The sequence below is a fragment of the Saccopteryx leptura genome, chromosome 6 (genome assembly GCF_036850995.1).
Source record: "Saccopteryx leptura isolate mSacLep1 chromosome 6, mSacLep1_pri_phased_curated, whole genome shotgun sequence".
In the NCBI taxonomy this organism is placed as follows: domain Eukaryota; kingdom Metazoa; phylum Chordata; class Mammalia; order Chiroptera; family Emballonuridae; genus Saccopteryx; species Saccopteryx leptura.
The window spans coordinates 86,949,840-86,964,527 of NC_089508.1; the positions used below are offsets into that span (position 1 = coordinate 86,949,840).

Below are 14,688 nucleotides of genomic sequence, written 5' to 3' on the forward strand. Positions count from 1 at the left end.
TTTCAGAAAATATAAATGCTTTTTATGTACTTTTTTTCTCCCTCATTTCATGGATAATTAAGTCACTGTCAGTTCCCCAAATGGTGTCATTTTAATTTCACAAACATTTCCTTCATTAAGGGGAGGACGGTCTGAAATACACGCAGTTAGCTTCAGTGACGTCTTCCATCACTTTCTATCATCATTCGGTTTTTAAAGGCGTTGCTGAATGTTAAGAATCACTAACAAGAGCTGGCTTTTGTGAGTCTCAAGATTCTTAGAAATGCATTTGATAGTTAAGAAAAATAAATCACAAGATACAAATTCATTAACTATATTTATTTTTAAAAATAATATGCCTAGGAATGTATTTATTTAAAGAAGTACAGAAGATATATATATTTCACTGAAAATCATAAAAAAAAAATTTGAATAGTTTTATAAGCTATGCTCCAAAGGAAAAATACAACGTAAGCATTTTAAAGATCTCAATTTTCATACCCACCCTTCTATTAATGCAATTCTAATAAAAATCCCAAAGGGGTCTTTTTGAAATTTAACTAAGTAAACTAAGATTTCCTACAAGAATAAATAAGAGGAAAGCCAAAAACATATTTTCAAAAAGTAATGCTGGTACAAAACTGCAAACATGTCACAGAGAACAGAAAGCCCAAAACAGTCCTAAACGTAGCACAGAGGAATAATTATTCCAGAAGCTTGTAGTAAAATTAACAACTTAGAAAAAAAACAAAACCTGTCCTAGATCTCTGTCTCAGGCTATGAACCAAATTTAATTTTTTTAAATCTTTTTATTTATTTATTTATTTATTTATTTATTTATTTATTTATTTACAGGGACAGAGAGAGAGAGAGAGTCAGATAGAGGGATAAATAGGGAGAGACAGACAGGAATGGAAAGAGATGAGAAGCATCAATCATCAGTTTTTTGTTGCGACACCGTAGTTGTTCATTGATTGCTTTCTCATATGTGCCGTGACCGCGGGCCTTCAGCAGACTGAGCAACCCCCTGCTTGAGCCAGTGACCTTGGGTCCATGCTAGTGAGCTTTTTGCTCAAGCCAGATGAGCCTGCACTCAAGCTGGCAACCCCAGGGTCTCGAACCTGGGTCCTTCCGCATCCCAGTCCAACGCTCTATCCACTGCGCCACCGCCTGGTCAGGCCAAAGTTCATTTTTGATATGAAATGGAAGGAAGAAGAAAAGAAAGAGATAGAAAGAAATCATTTAAGAAATTTGAAGACATAGATGATCTTTGAATACAGGAAGACTTCCTGAGCCAAAAGAAAAGTTATACAATAAAATGAGACTAGATATGACACATAAACATTTAAAACTTATGTACCCCAGAAATGTCAAGCAAATGATAAAGCGGAAAAATATTTTCAGTGTTCTAAAATATTAATTTTTATCGAAAGATATTCAGTATGAAATAACTTTGGAGATTTATTAATGTGCACGAAAACTTTAAAAAGGTATATACCTTTATATTTAGCAATTCCACCAAGAGGAATTTATCCTAATTAAAGATGGAAACATTAACAAAAATACTTATAGCATTATTGTTTCCATTCTTATATTACTTATATTAACTGAAATTTTTTCTATAGATATTCTATTGTTAAAATGTCGCATAAGTCATCATAAAACATAGTCCAAGTTTCCCAGTAGCTTCCCTGAGCCCTGCCCGTCAGACCTGGGGCTGTAAACACTTCCATGACGGACCCAAGCACTGCTGCATCCCTCACTGCTTCCCTAAACCCTGCCACCCACACCTTCGTAAATACCAATAAGTGCTCATCAAATCACCCAATTTGAGTTTTATCTGATTCCTAACAGGATGCTGCTTGATACAGTAATATATGCAATTAAAAGAAAATAAGATAACCAATGTCACCCCAATAAATTCAATTTAAAAAAAAAAGAAAGAAAAAAAATAATGTTAAGGGCATTTATACTTCACGAAAGGAAAAAAGTAACCTAAGGTGGTTAAATTTTTTTTTCCATTCAAGTTTGAGATAAAAAATTTAACCCTGTGTTAACTCTGTGATTCAATGATTCTACGATACACAGAGCATCCTATGCTTTCTAGCTTCTTGTTTTTAAAGACTTTGAGCAAGTTACTAACCCTTATATAACCTCAGCACCTACAGGTCAGAACACTGGTTATCTATGTCTCATGAGATAAATTGGTTTTGTGACAAATTTAAAGGTAGACAGTTTTCTCAGGTTCGTTTCGTACTGTATCACAGTACAAATAACTGTGATTCAGTACAGAATTCCTGTGAACTTTGCTGTGACTGGTCTTTTTTTTAGCATTGAGTGTCACAAGCTAATCAAGTTCACTGCACCCAGATATTTCTGGTCTGCTCCACAGGAAAGTGGCAAGGGTTCACCATGTGTTAATTAATCATTTAAGAATGTGAACAGTCCACTACAAAATTTCTTCTGAAAAAGTAAAACCATCCCACAAGCTTGTTTCAATAGCAAGTTCCTGTACCCAGAGAAGAAAAGACAATTCTGAGAAGAACATGGGGTCTGTCACTCAGATGGTCTCTAACCCAACTCCAAGGAAAAGGGGGAAAATTCTCTTTCCACTCCAAATTGCTGTGAGGCATTCCAAACACAAGGCAGAACTGCACTGACAATAATGTAAGAGATCACAGCACAAGAAATGGTAGAAAGTAATTCTTCTTTGAGCAGAATCATTCAGGCACAACAGCGAGTTAATACTGGGGCCCTCACTGGGTAGTGGAGGTCAACTCCGGCACTGTAGCAGTCCCTTGAGTGACAGCTCTGGTGGTTCTGGTCCTTCTCTCAACTGGCACTTCACCAAGGCTCCAAGGGCTCACAGACTGGCAGCAGACCTGCCCTCGATGGTGGGCACAGTGTCATCAAAATGGCATCAGAGGCTGTAGTGGGAGCCAAAGGCTTTAGCTGCCAAGGCAGTTACTGCGTCGGCAGCTACCTACCGGTGAAGCTGATGGCTTTGAGAATAGCCCAAAAGAGCATCCTTGGCAGTGGGCACCAGCAGCAGTGGCTAGCTACCCCCATATGGCTAACAGGATTCAAGAAGCAGTAATTTAAGGGGACAGCTTCTCTGATATCTGCTCTCTTTTTCTTTTTATCCATGAACAAAAGTGAGTTTACAGTATTAGGTGATATCTTAAGCCCTCAGGAAAATAAAAAGATCACTGAATGATAAACTCTGAATAGAGGGAAATCCAAGCAGTGGCAAGTCTGAAGTGGCTTAAGGGCAGCATGAGGACAGTGAGAGATTCACCATGAAAACATCATCTCTTTTCCATCTCTGCCAAGAACTAGACTCAGAAGTGAACAGCTCAGAATTGCTATCATACAACTAAAATATGAATCCTCGAGTCTTGATCTCCTGTTTCACTGATCTAATGAATACACCCTAGAAAAAATAAAAGCACTGAAAGTATAAAGCATAAGACTTCAAATACCTTAAAATATTTTGGATCTAATTTTTCTGTCTCTGTGATTCCTACAGAGTGGCAAATTCTATGCTTCCCTAAGGGCAGGGAAAATCAATGAAAACACCACAGAATATGTTGTTATAAACCAAATGCTTATAAGACTCCAGTTTTCTTAACAACAGAGTTTAAGACAATAGCAAGGAAACTGTTCACCTCAAGATCAGCAGGAACTGTCAAGGCAACCATATCCTAGTATTGAGTAATGGGTAAACAGCAAGTGTCCTGCAGGCATGGGGCATCTTATTCCTCTGATACCCCCCAAAGTGTATCCACAGAGTAATGAACACCTTCAAAGCTCTCAAGAAAATGAGCACTGTAAAACTGCCACTCATGAGAAGGGCTGGGACCCAGATGCCTTCTCCAAATAGCCACCCTCTCTCTGTCACACATTGTCATGTGCCATCAGAGCCCATTTAAAAGAACTACCATTATTTGCCCCTTCCTCCTCCTTTTTCCCATCTCACCCAAAATTTCAAAAATCTCTAAGAATACATTTCATTAGAGTTTTGTTTTTTGGTTTTTTTATTATTTATTTTTTTATTATTTTTTTTTACTTTTCTGAAGCTGGAAACGGGGAGAAACAGTCAGACAGATTCCCGCATGTGCCCGACCGGGATCCACCCGGCACGCCCACCAGGGGCGACGCTCTGCCCACCAGGGGGCGATGCTCTGCCCCTCCGGGGGGGGGGGGGTGGTCGCTCCGCCTTGACCAGAGCCACTCTAGAGCCTGGGGCAGAGGCCAAGGAGCCATCCCCAGCACCCGGGAAATCTTTGCTCCAATGGAGCCTTGGCTGCGGGAGAGGAAGAGAGAGACAGAGGAGAAGGAGGGGGTGGGGGTGGAGAAGCAAATGGCCGCTTCTCCTATGTGCCCTGGCCGGGAATCGAACCCTGGTCTCCTGCACGCCAGGCCGACGCTCTACCGCTGAGCCAACCGGCCAGGGCCTAGAGTTTTGTTTTTTTTAAAAAAAGGGACTGGAAAAGCCACAGACAAGGTAAATTACGATGCTCCTCTCAGCTTCCGAAAAGGGAAAAGGACAGACGTGAAAACTAAGAAATCTCTGGAAAAGAATAACTATCCCCCAAAATATCACTGACATTTATCTCCTCCTCTACTCAGCAAGTGCTAGTTATAAGGAAGACTGCCCTGATGCACTGGTTGGGATGAGACTAGATCACCAATATAAACTAGGAATAAGAACTCACACGATTCTGGGTTTTCATTAAAGGCAAACTTCAATACTTTTCATTGTTCAAACTATGCCTGATCATGAGAAAAACAATTTGATATGAGGTTCAATATTGAAAAATCAAATGTAGGCAAGGCTGGAACAGCTATATTGATATTCACTAAGGAAATGATAGTTCATTCTGTAAATCAAACACTGTAGGAAAAAAATGCTATGAAGTAGCCGACATCTTAGGGCAGTTAGAAGTTTGCAGTTGTGCGGATGGAGGCTAAAAGGTTGTATGAGATTCATCTGCGTTCTCAATCACTGAAGTAATGTTATGATACTGTAGAAAATCCATACGTTACTAAATCACATAAATTGTGATTCACTTATGTCCATCAATAAATAGAACTGAAACCAGCTATAACCAGGTAGCCTAACCTTCATACACACACATACCTAAGACAACCAGCAATATATAAACCTGAATAGGTAATCTTCAAATATCAGGATGACGGAGGTTTCATTAGGGACATATACAGACACACACATATACAACTAAGACATACTATCCTCTCATTCTTCATTCCTTTTTAAAGTGCCATTAAATCCTTTCACTCACGGAGTAAAAATATCTAGATTCCCACTCCATTTAAATATATTCAAGCAAAGCTCCTGGGAAGGTTTCCAGAGAGTTAGGTTCCTTTAAAAACAGCCATGCATTAAATAAAGCTTTGTCTAACAAAGTGAAAGAGTAACTGATAAGGTATCTGTACATTCACTCTGCACAGGGTTCCTGCAGCTCAAAAGCATTACTCAAAGACAAACACGAAATCAGATTACAGCTCCGGAGAATCATACTCTGCCTCTCCCAGCAACCCTGCCAGCTCACACATTATATGAGGGCCAACCACCTGCTTCCTGAGGAATTTGCGATCTACCTTCTCATTAGTTCCCCAAAGGGTCTCCTACATTACACACATGCCCCGCTTCATTCATTCCACTGCATTCACCTTTCATCTCTAAGAGATTCATTAATGATAAGCATGCAAGGGTTCAATTTAAAGGGACAACCGAAAAGAAAAGCCTTCAGCATTACATTTTATAACAAAACAAAAACTCAAATTCTGAAAGTCTCCTGAAGTAGAACTGAAAGCCATCGCAGCAAGAGATCCATTCCTGGGGATCTGGCCTGCTTCCACGTTACCTGCTTCAGTGTACTTCAGTCCCACTTTTTCTTCTGTGTCCTTTGTCTTGGGGGGTGGCCAGACAGCTTGGAGTCTGCCAGGAGTCCTATCATCCTGCTCAGTGGGGCTGTGGTCAGGCTGTTTAAAAAGTGGGCAAAAAAAAAAAAAATGCAGTAAGTTAAATGAAGTATGGCCAAAGCCAATGATTCTTCCCATACACGCTAACTCTAACTTTAAAATTAATACAATTAATAATGGCCAGTTGTACATGGTGTTCAATGATTCTTTCCCAGAAATGTAAAGTGTCCGTGGGAGTAAAGGTTAAAAATAACTCAAGACCATGAATATGTAGTTAATGCACAGCATGATAATATAGACAATAATACTGTATTTTGAATTTGAAAGTTATTAAGAAAGTATATTTTAAATGTTCTTAAAACAAGAAAAGAAATTGGTAACTGTATGGAGAAAGAAGGTAAAGACCTTACTGTGGTAATAGTTTTCCAATAGATACAGATGGCCAGTCATGTTGTATACCTGAAATTAATACAATGCTGTATGTTGCTAATCCTTCAATAAAAACACCCTTATGGCTTAGAATTGCACAACTCTTGATAGATGACTTTTATCATGTAACTAAAAAATTACAAAGATACTCTGAGCTGAAGATATCGATGCAAATGTACTACAATCAGGAACCTTTACATGAGTTTTTACAAGTGTATTCCAAACGACTCTAGGGGCATTTATGATATAATGACTACTTTTGCATTTTCCATGAACATTAGCTGAAGGGCAAGATACACTTCTGTAAGCACTCCACATTGCTACTGCAATTCTCTTTTTCTCTACTCTTAAAAAAATAAGTGTAATGGCCTTCACAGTCAAGCTATTTTTATCAGTTGATTTTTACAACACTGTGATTGTTATAATGTGTTTAGTTTTCAACTATAACCTAAGATAATTCTTCCAAAGAATTTTGAATTTTTATCATTTTAACTGATCAAATATATGAGAAAATAATTATATTCTGAAATAATACAAATCAAGAAATTCTACTTGTCCTTATGAACATTTGAGATCTGCTGAATAGGGTAGTCTTTATAAATTACAGAATAAATTTTTCTTTGAACAACAGTTTTCATTAACTAGGTAATTACCATCAGCTAACTTCATTTCATCTTCACAGCCACCATTTAAGATGAGGGTTGTTATTTTTTTTTCCTCATGGGGAGACTGAGGCTCAGAGATGATAAAGGTCACCCAGACAGTAAATGGCACCATGAGGATTAACATGCAGGTATCATTTAGAAATCCAGTGCTCTATCAGGATGCCTTCCTTGTAACCAACCTGGAACACTTCAATTACACATCACAAACAAGTATTCCGCCACACGGCAGACGCTGGAAGGAAAACGCTTCCCATCGAGGTGTATAGCTAAGCGTTGAGGAAACCGTGGCTGTGTTCCCATACTGCATCACATCCTCACGCAGCTCAGTTTCTACAAGAACACTGACTACTAATGCTTAAACTCGGGGTGACAGGTTCCCATTCCTGCTAGCACATGTTTATAACTATCTATCTTATAACAACCCATAAAAATGTAAGGAAGAAGACACTTCTGTCCACCTCCTTATGAGGACAAGTTCAGTATGATCATCTTTCACCTAAAAAAAGTCACTGACAATAGGTGATGAGGATTCACTTTGATAGGAAACCTAAAAGGAAATATGGCAGCATCCCATTTTATGACAAAACGTAAAACCCAATTCTACATACGCTTTTGGAATCAGAGGGGCCGTCCGCTGGCCTCGACTTGGACCGTTCAAACACAGCTCTTAGGGACTCCTTCTCGTGCCTCATCTTGCGCTTGAGAGCTTCCAGCTCCGAGATGTCAGCCGTGGTCCCCTTTTTGGGGGGACGGATGAATAAGGCTTTAAAGGCCTCCAGGGCAGTTTCTGGGGGCTTCGGCTTGACCTCTCCACCGTGGTTTGGGGCTTGCCGGGGGCCGCTCTGGCTTTCCTGGGCAGCGCTGCAGCCCATCTCTTCTCCCCTGGGCGTCTCAGGGTCTTCTGCCTTCAGGTCGGCTCTGGGCATGTCAATGCTGAGCAGCTGGGAGAGCTGCTCCAGGAGAGTGGGAGTGGCCTTCAGATCACTGCTCTTCTCCCCCGTCCGCAGTGTCTGTGGCACTGCCTGTGGCCCTGCCTGCGCTAAGGACTTCTGAACAGGCTGGGTCAATTTGAGCAAAGCCAGGTCCCCATCCCTCGGCTTAATTTCAGTGATGGTCTCCCCGCCCTCGGCCGGAGCCCCCTTCTTCAGCACACGGAGCCCACTAAAGAAAGCTGGAAGCTGGAATGCCTTCTCGCCAGGGCCCTCTTTTTTAGAAGAGGTGTTCTCAGGTACACCAACACTCAAGTTCTGATCTGTTGCCGCAGGTAGAACTTGGAAACCTTCTTCTCCAGCTTGTCCTTGGCTGGGATTGTGCTCTGTCTGAAGACAGCCATCGCCAGGCCCCGGCTGGCTGCAGAGCTCAGGTGGGGCCCCGGGAGGAGCTCCTGCCCCGAGTTCTGCATCAGCCCTTTCCCCGGTGGCGCCCTTCCCCCCACCGTCCCCTGCCTTTTCTTCGGGCTCCTCAGATGGCTTAGATAAAACAACACCAGGGGACTTTGGGCCATTGGTGTTGCTTCCCTCTTCTGGCTCCTGGCCACCATCATCGGAGTCAGAGTCACTGGTGGTGTTCACGAGGGTCCCATGAACCAAAATGGCATCGTCGCCGCTCGCACTCAGAGCAGGGAGTGGCAGAAGCTCTGGACCAGGGAGAGGAATCCCTGTCTCCGCTTTCCTCTGACTTCCCTCTGACTCTGTCTCTGTCCCCACCCTTGCGGTCTTCCCATCGTTTCCGAGGTCAAGTGGAACTTGAGCCTCTGCCTCCTGCTGATTCGAGCCACTGCTGGGATCATCCACTACACTGTGGAATGCTTTCAGCACCACATCCTCCTCTTCCGGCTTCAGAGAGTCCAATTTACTCGTAAACCCAAACAGGGATTTCATAGAGAACTTGCTCAGGATCGACTGAGCCATTTCAGGTCCAGTTTCAGATCTGCCTGGTTCTGAAACATCACTGCCATTCACAGAGTTACCAAAGTCCTCCATGTCTCAACGGCAATGCCCTGGATGGAAGTTCTGACTTCAGTTACCTTCCCCTGCTCTCAGTTTATCCACTCCATCAGCTCTTCACTTTCAGGACAGAGAGCAACAGGACCCGGCAGCCAGACTCCTCCGCCGCGGGGCCGGCACACTTGGTCTCTTTCAGCTCCACTTCTGAGCGCTCCTTCCGGTTTGTGCGACGACGGTGAGCCCAGGGCAACTTGACAAAGTCCGTGGAGCTCTGTGCCCAGAAGTGGCCGAGGCTGTGCACCTTACTACACACGGACTGGGGAGGCTGCTCCTCTGGGATTTCCGTATTTATGCCCGTGGACAAAAGGCTTTTTGTCGTAAGGAGAGCCAGCCTGCCCCAGTCATCCCAGCCCAGGACTGCAGCACAGCTCCGCCCCAGTGCCCGTCTTTCTCCTGCTGGCTTTCAACTTCCTCATTGGTGAGCAAGTGAGGTTTCCGAAAGTGCTGAGCCCGCAGCGGATCCTGACAGCCCTCCACCCACCCAGAGCAGCCCAAGAAATTCAAAAGTGAATCAGCAGAAAATGACTGAAATACTTCTCACAGGCTCTCCTCTGCCATCTGAATGATGGTCAGAAGCCGTGTCATCCAGGCCAAAAACAACTATCAGGGCACACAGATCAACAGTCACTCACAAAACCCAACGCAAAGAAAGAAAGGATCATCTCAAACTGCCTGGAACTTGAAAGCAGTTAATTTACTGCCCTTGAAGCTTTTTTTTTTTTAAGTGCTTTCTTCCGTTTCCCTGCAGGTTTCATCTGGAATGCAGATTTTAGTTGCCGGGACAGGGAAGGAAAACCAACAGGACTGGTTTCAAATTACTGCTGTTTTAGCTCTGCCCTGGAGTCTCAGGGTTCTACAAACAGGTACTTAGACCAGCACGCCCAGCGCGCCCAGTGTCCACCAGACATAGGGTGGCAGAGTAAACAGCCCCAGCCGGCAGGAATGATTACCCTCCGCCCTCTCTGCCAACCTTGGGCTTCTGCTCAGCAGCTCTGACTTCCTGGCTTCCCTTGGAACCCTGGCGGCCAAAGGGCACCTCTCTCTGCTTCAGTGATCAACCACCGAAATGAAACCTGGCATGGTGCAAGGGAACACACAACCTGCCTTGTTAGGCAGAGCGATTCATCAAAGGTCCCTGCGGAGGCACGTTTCCCTAAGGGACAAAACATCTGAAAGGTCCCTATCAGCCATGTCTCTATCACAGACCCAATTTGCCTAAAACAAAAACAGGACAGACAAAACAGCCACCCAACATCAGTACCATGTAGTTCCCAATACTCTGATGATATGCTGGGAACCTGGCAACTGAGGTCGTGGAAAAACTGCAGCCCTGTTTCCCAGCTGCATAGTTGTCTCTTGGGACAGCTTCCTGGCGTACCTGAAGGTCTCAGTGTTTCTCTTTCAAATCCTGTCCAGTCAGCAGGCACTTAGCAAGAACCTGGGATAAACCAGGCACTAGGCTGGCTCGGGAAGAGTCAAACTGGCTTAATAGTCATCATGGTTCAGTAGTAATCACCTGCTTGCTCTCTCAGAGCAACACTGCAAGATTGAGCCCCAGTGTTAAATGCAAACAGAAATTTACTCTGCAAAACAAAAGTTGTCAACACAACGGTGGTCTTCTCCTGTGGCAGAGAATGGCTGTGGGTCCCATACTGATAACTTGTATCATGTTCCAGTAAATGTTAATACTGAGAAATTCTGATTGCAGTACCACATTTCTAGCAATGTGTTCCAAAGGAACCCTCTCACAAAAAGGGCACATATTATATATTCAAGACCAGTGGGAAAGTTCTTAAAACAGTAATTCCTAATCCCTGATTTGACCTTGTGTCCAAATGGATACTTTCCTGCTTGTTACTGATTCTTTTATATTTTGAGATTATTAACTAGGGCCCACAAAATCAAAAAAGACCACCACATATGCAGAAATATTTCTTGCTGCCATTTAAGTCTCAGAATAAGCTTCCTGACTAGAAAAAATATGCATTAATAAAATGAGATTTCTGCTTCTTCAGGGCTGAGGGGAAAAAAAATTATCACATCAGCTCATAAAATCAGTCTTCTTTTAAAAATAATTTATTTTTATGTATTGATTTTAGAGAGAGAGAGAGATAGGGAGTGAGAGAGAGAAACATCTGCTTATTTATGCATTCATTGGTTGATTCTTGTATGTGTCTATCTGGGCATCAAACCCACAACGTTGTCAGCTCTAACTAACTGAGCTACCCAGCCAGGGCTCAAGATCACTTTTCTAAAGAACTCCCTAAACCAGGGGTCAGGGACCTATGGCTTGCGAGGCAGATGTGGCTCTTTTTTTTTTTCTTTTTTGTATTTTTCTGAAGTTGGAAACAGGGAGGCAGTCAGACAGACTCTCGCATGCGCCCGACCAGGATCCACCCGGCACGCCCACCAGGGGGTGATGCTCTGCCCATCTGGGGCGTTGCTCTGTTGCAACCAGAGCCATTCTAGAGCCTGAGGCAGAGGCCACAGCTCCTGGGCCAACTTTGCTCCAATGGAGCCTTGGCTGCAGGAGGGGAAGAGAGAGACAGAGAGGAAGGAGAGGGGGAGGAGTGGAGAAGCAGATGGACTCTTCTCCTGTGTGCCCTGGCTGGGAATCGAACTCGGGACTCCTGCACGCCAGGCTGACACTCTACCACTGAGCCAACTGGCCAGGGCCAGATGTGGCTCTTTTGATGGCTGCATCTGGCTCACAGACAAATCGCTAATAAAAAAGATAACATTAAAAATATAAAACATTCTCATGTATTACAATTCATTCATTTCCTACCGCTCATGTTCATGGTTGCAGGTGGCTGGAGCCAATCACAGATGTCCTCCGGGACAACACCAAATTTTTATTAGATAATGCATAATGTACACGGGTCGTTGTATGGCTCTCATGGAATTACATTTTAAAATATGTGGCGTTCATGGCTCTCTCAGCCAAAAAGGTTCCCAACCTCTGACCTAGACCATCCACTGTATGACTATGGGAGGAGACATGCCACATATTAGTTTTCTTTTATGACAAAGGCTCTGTCTTCTCACACATAACTAATTACTGATTTCTAGAATACGTTTCAAGAACCCTCAACAGATTTGGGCAAAATGGGACCTAAACTGGAAAGGCTTATTGGCCCTTCAACACTACAGCGTGGAGCAGAATTATAAAGTTTCAGAATCCTCTCAGTACTCATGACTCCCATACATCATGGAAAGTGGGGCAAATCTTGGGTCCCAGGGGATGATTGGATTCTAGCCCCTCAAGGTAGATTAACTTACTATTTGGTTCACTTTAAAAGTGAAGCAACTGTGGCTAAGAGAATACAACCGCCCAGCTGCACAGCTAATGAGTGGAGAATAGTAATAATATCTAACATTTACTAGGTGTTTACTATGTGCCAAGCACTGTTCTATGACCGTGAGGTTGGTATTATTCTCTTTTTCCTATCTGGAAGAACAGTGAGATAAAGGAGTTTTCTCATGTTTGCAGCACTGGGGAGGGGCAAAATCAGAACCTGAATCCAGGCAGTCAGGCTCCAGAATCCACTCAACCATGCTTCTAAAACCTTGACTTCTGCCAAAATAGGATGTCACACACCCCAGAGTCATGAGGGGTGAGGGTGCCAGCCTACGTGGTTGGCGGTCTCAGTAGGAAGTGCAATGTACCTCTGAGATGACAGACTGTACAAAAACTCAATGAGAATGACCATTCTTTTCCCTTGTTATAAGTTCGGGAAAAAAATTAGAGGGGCTGCTTAGAAAAATCAAGCAAAACTTTCTAGCTGGCTTTTCTATTGGTCATAATCAAGATATAGAACACTCTGGACTCAAACACATCAAGAGGCTCTCCAACTTGCCCATTGTAATGTTGGTGGCCAAGGCCAGGCAGGTTCACACTGGATTCGGGTAGATGGTAAAGAAACCAGGGAGCCAGAAAGCGTTGGGCCATTCCTGTTTAATAAACTCTCGCAAACGGTGAACCAGCAAACAGGCAGGGGAAAACTGCTTCTCATGGCAGCAGGCAAATGAACAGCACAAATGACCCCTCACAGTGGCGGGCGGGCAATCCACAATGTGCCCTGAGGGCAAGCACCCGTAGCCTTACACAGACTATACACACGTGGCACTGCCACGTGCTCATGCACTAATCAGGTGAAGTGCAAGCGAGCAAGCCAAACAGCTGTTTTCCCAACACGCATGCATCCCCCTTCATTCATGAAGCATGATTCAATCACAAAGATGCACTCACCCAACAATCATTAACACTAATTATGTACAAAGCTCCACCATATAACGATGAAGCAACTCTAGGCCTCCACCTTCATGCAATGTACAGCTTAATAGAAGGGATCAGCCAAGAAAGAGATGACTCTTCATAATTTGTGGTGAAATACTTCACACCCCAGGCCCAATCTGAATAGCAATCGGTGCACTTAAAAAAAATGTGAATGGAAGCAAACAGTGACCACCTAAATATGAGAATGAGTAAGAAAGAGCTGCACAATAGTTCAAATAGATCTTTGAGTACTGGTTCTCTTTCGGGCCCCTGGCTCTGAAAAATAGTACTCTTTCTGGTCATTTAGGCCAGGAATTGAAAAATGTTTGATTGTAATGTTCAAATAAGCAACCTGGAAATTTGATCTTAATTGGTTTGAAAATGATTCCATTTAATGCTATAATATTTGAAGGGGAAATATAATCACTTCTCTTGGATGTTATTTATCTCACTGTCTTATTCTGTTATAAATATTTATTAAGCAGCTACTACTCAAAACCAGGGACAGCCAAGACTGTCGCCTTTAAGACCTCACCTGATTTTCTTCTGTTCTAACCTCAAGACTTCATTAAGCTCTCTAATAGCTACACTTGAGCAGGTCAAATAAAAATGATCTACTTTAGACAACTAAGTTAAAACAGGCATGATAAATAATTAGGTAGCATTTGACCCACATGATGTTCTTTCTAATTATTTGTTAAAAAAAAAATCTGTACCCAGCTACTTGCAATGGGACATAATACCTATTTGTGTGAACTTACTTCCTGGGAATTTTCATGTTTTTCCCATCGATCTCACTATCCTCTCAGACTGAGGCTGCACTCAACTGGACCTCGTGTCAGTAAGAACATCAGTCCAACCAAAACGCACCTGGTAAGATAAACCAAAACAAAGTGACTGCAACAAAAAAAGGCACATCGCCTTATAGGAGCGGTAGAACCTATCTCCTTGGCTCTCACAAGATAAATCAGCATGAAAAACTTAAATAAAAAATCAATTTGCAGGAATTGAAAACTGCTGAAAAGGAAAACTTTCTAGAGTCACTTCCCCACATCAGTCAGCTTAGATAATTCCTTCCCACATTCTCATAAAACCCCAGAAAAGGGAAAAGTAAAGCACACAAGATTACATTTCACTGAGTTAGGTTACTTAATTCTCATGTTTCTCTTTACCCATTTTATTTCAAGTTTCGGGCCTGATTTGAATGACTTACTGCTTCCAGCTTCCCAAAGTGGATCAACTAGGTTCATGTGATGATTGCTTGAGGGTAAGAGTGTAGAAACTATTTCTGTGAAAGAAAAAAGTTTAGAGTAGTAGACTGGGAAAAGTGAGCAAACTATGAACAAAGATATGAGTGGGGTAATGCGTGGAGATGGGTCCT

General features: G+C 42.8%; 1 protein-coding gene across 4 annotated transcripts in view; it reads right to left on the reverse strand.

Moving 5' to 3' along the window:
* FMN1 (formin 1) overlaps positions 1-14,688 on the reverse strand; it is a 447,836-nt gene that overhangs the window by 299,064 nt on the left and 134,084 nt on the right. For 2 of the 4 annotated variants that reach the window (XM_066341832.1, XM_066341833.1), the window contains one exon: positions 5,871-5,988. The exons of 1 other annotated variant lie outside the window; for it this stretch is intronic. In XM_066341832.1, coding sequence (XP_066197929.1) covers positions 5,871-5,988 — 118 coding nt within the window. Of the gene's footprint in view, positions 1-5,870; positions 5,989-7,630; positions 10,047-14,688 lie in introns of those variants that run through there. One more of the 4 variants, XM_066341835.1, reaches the window with a different exon arrangement.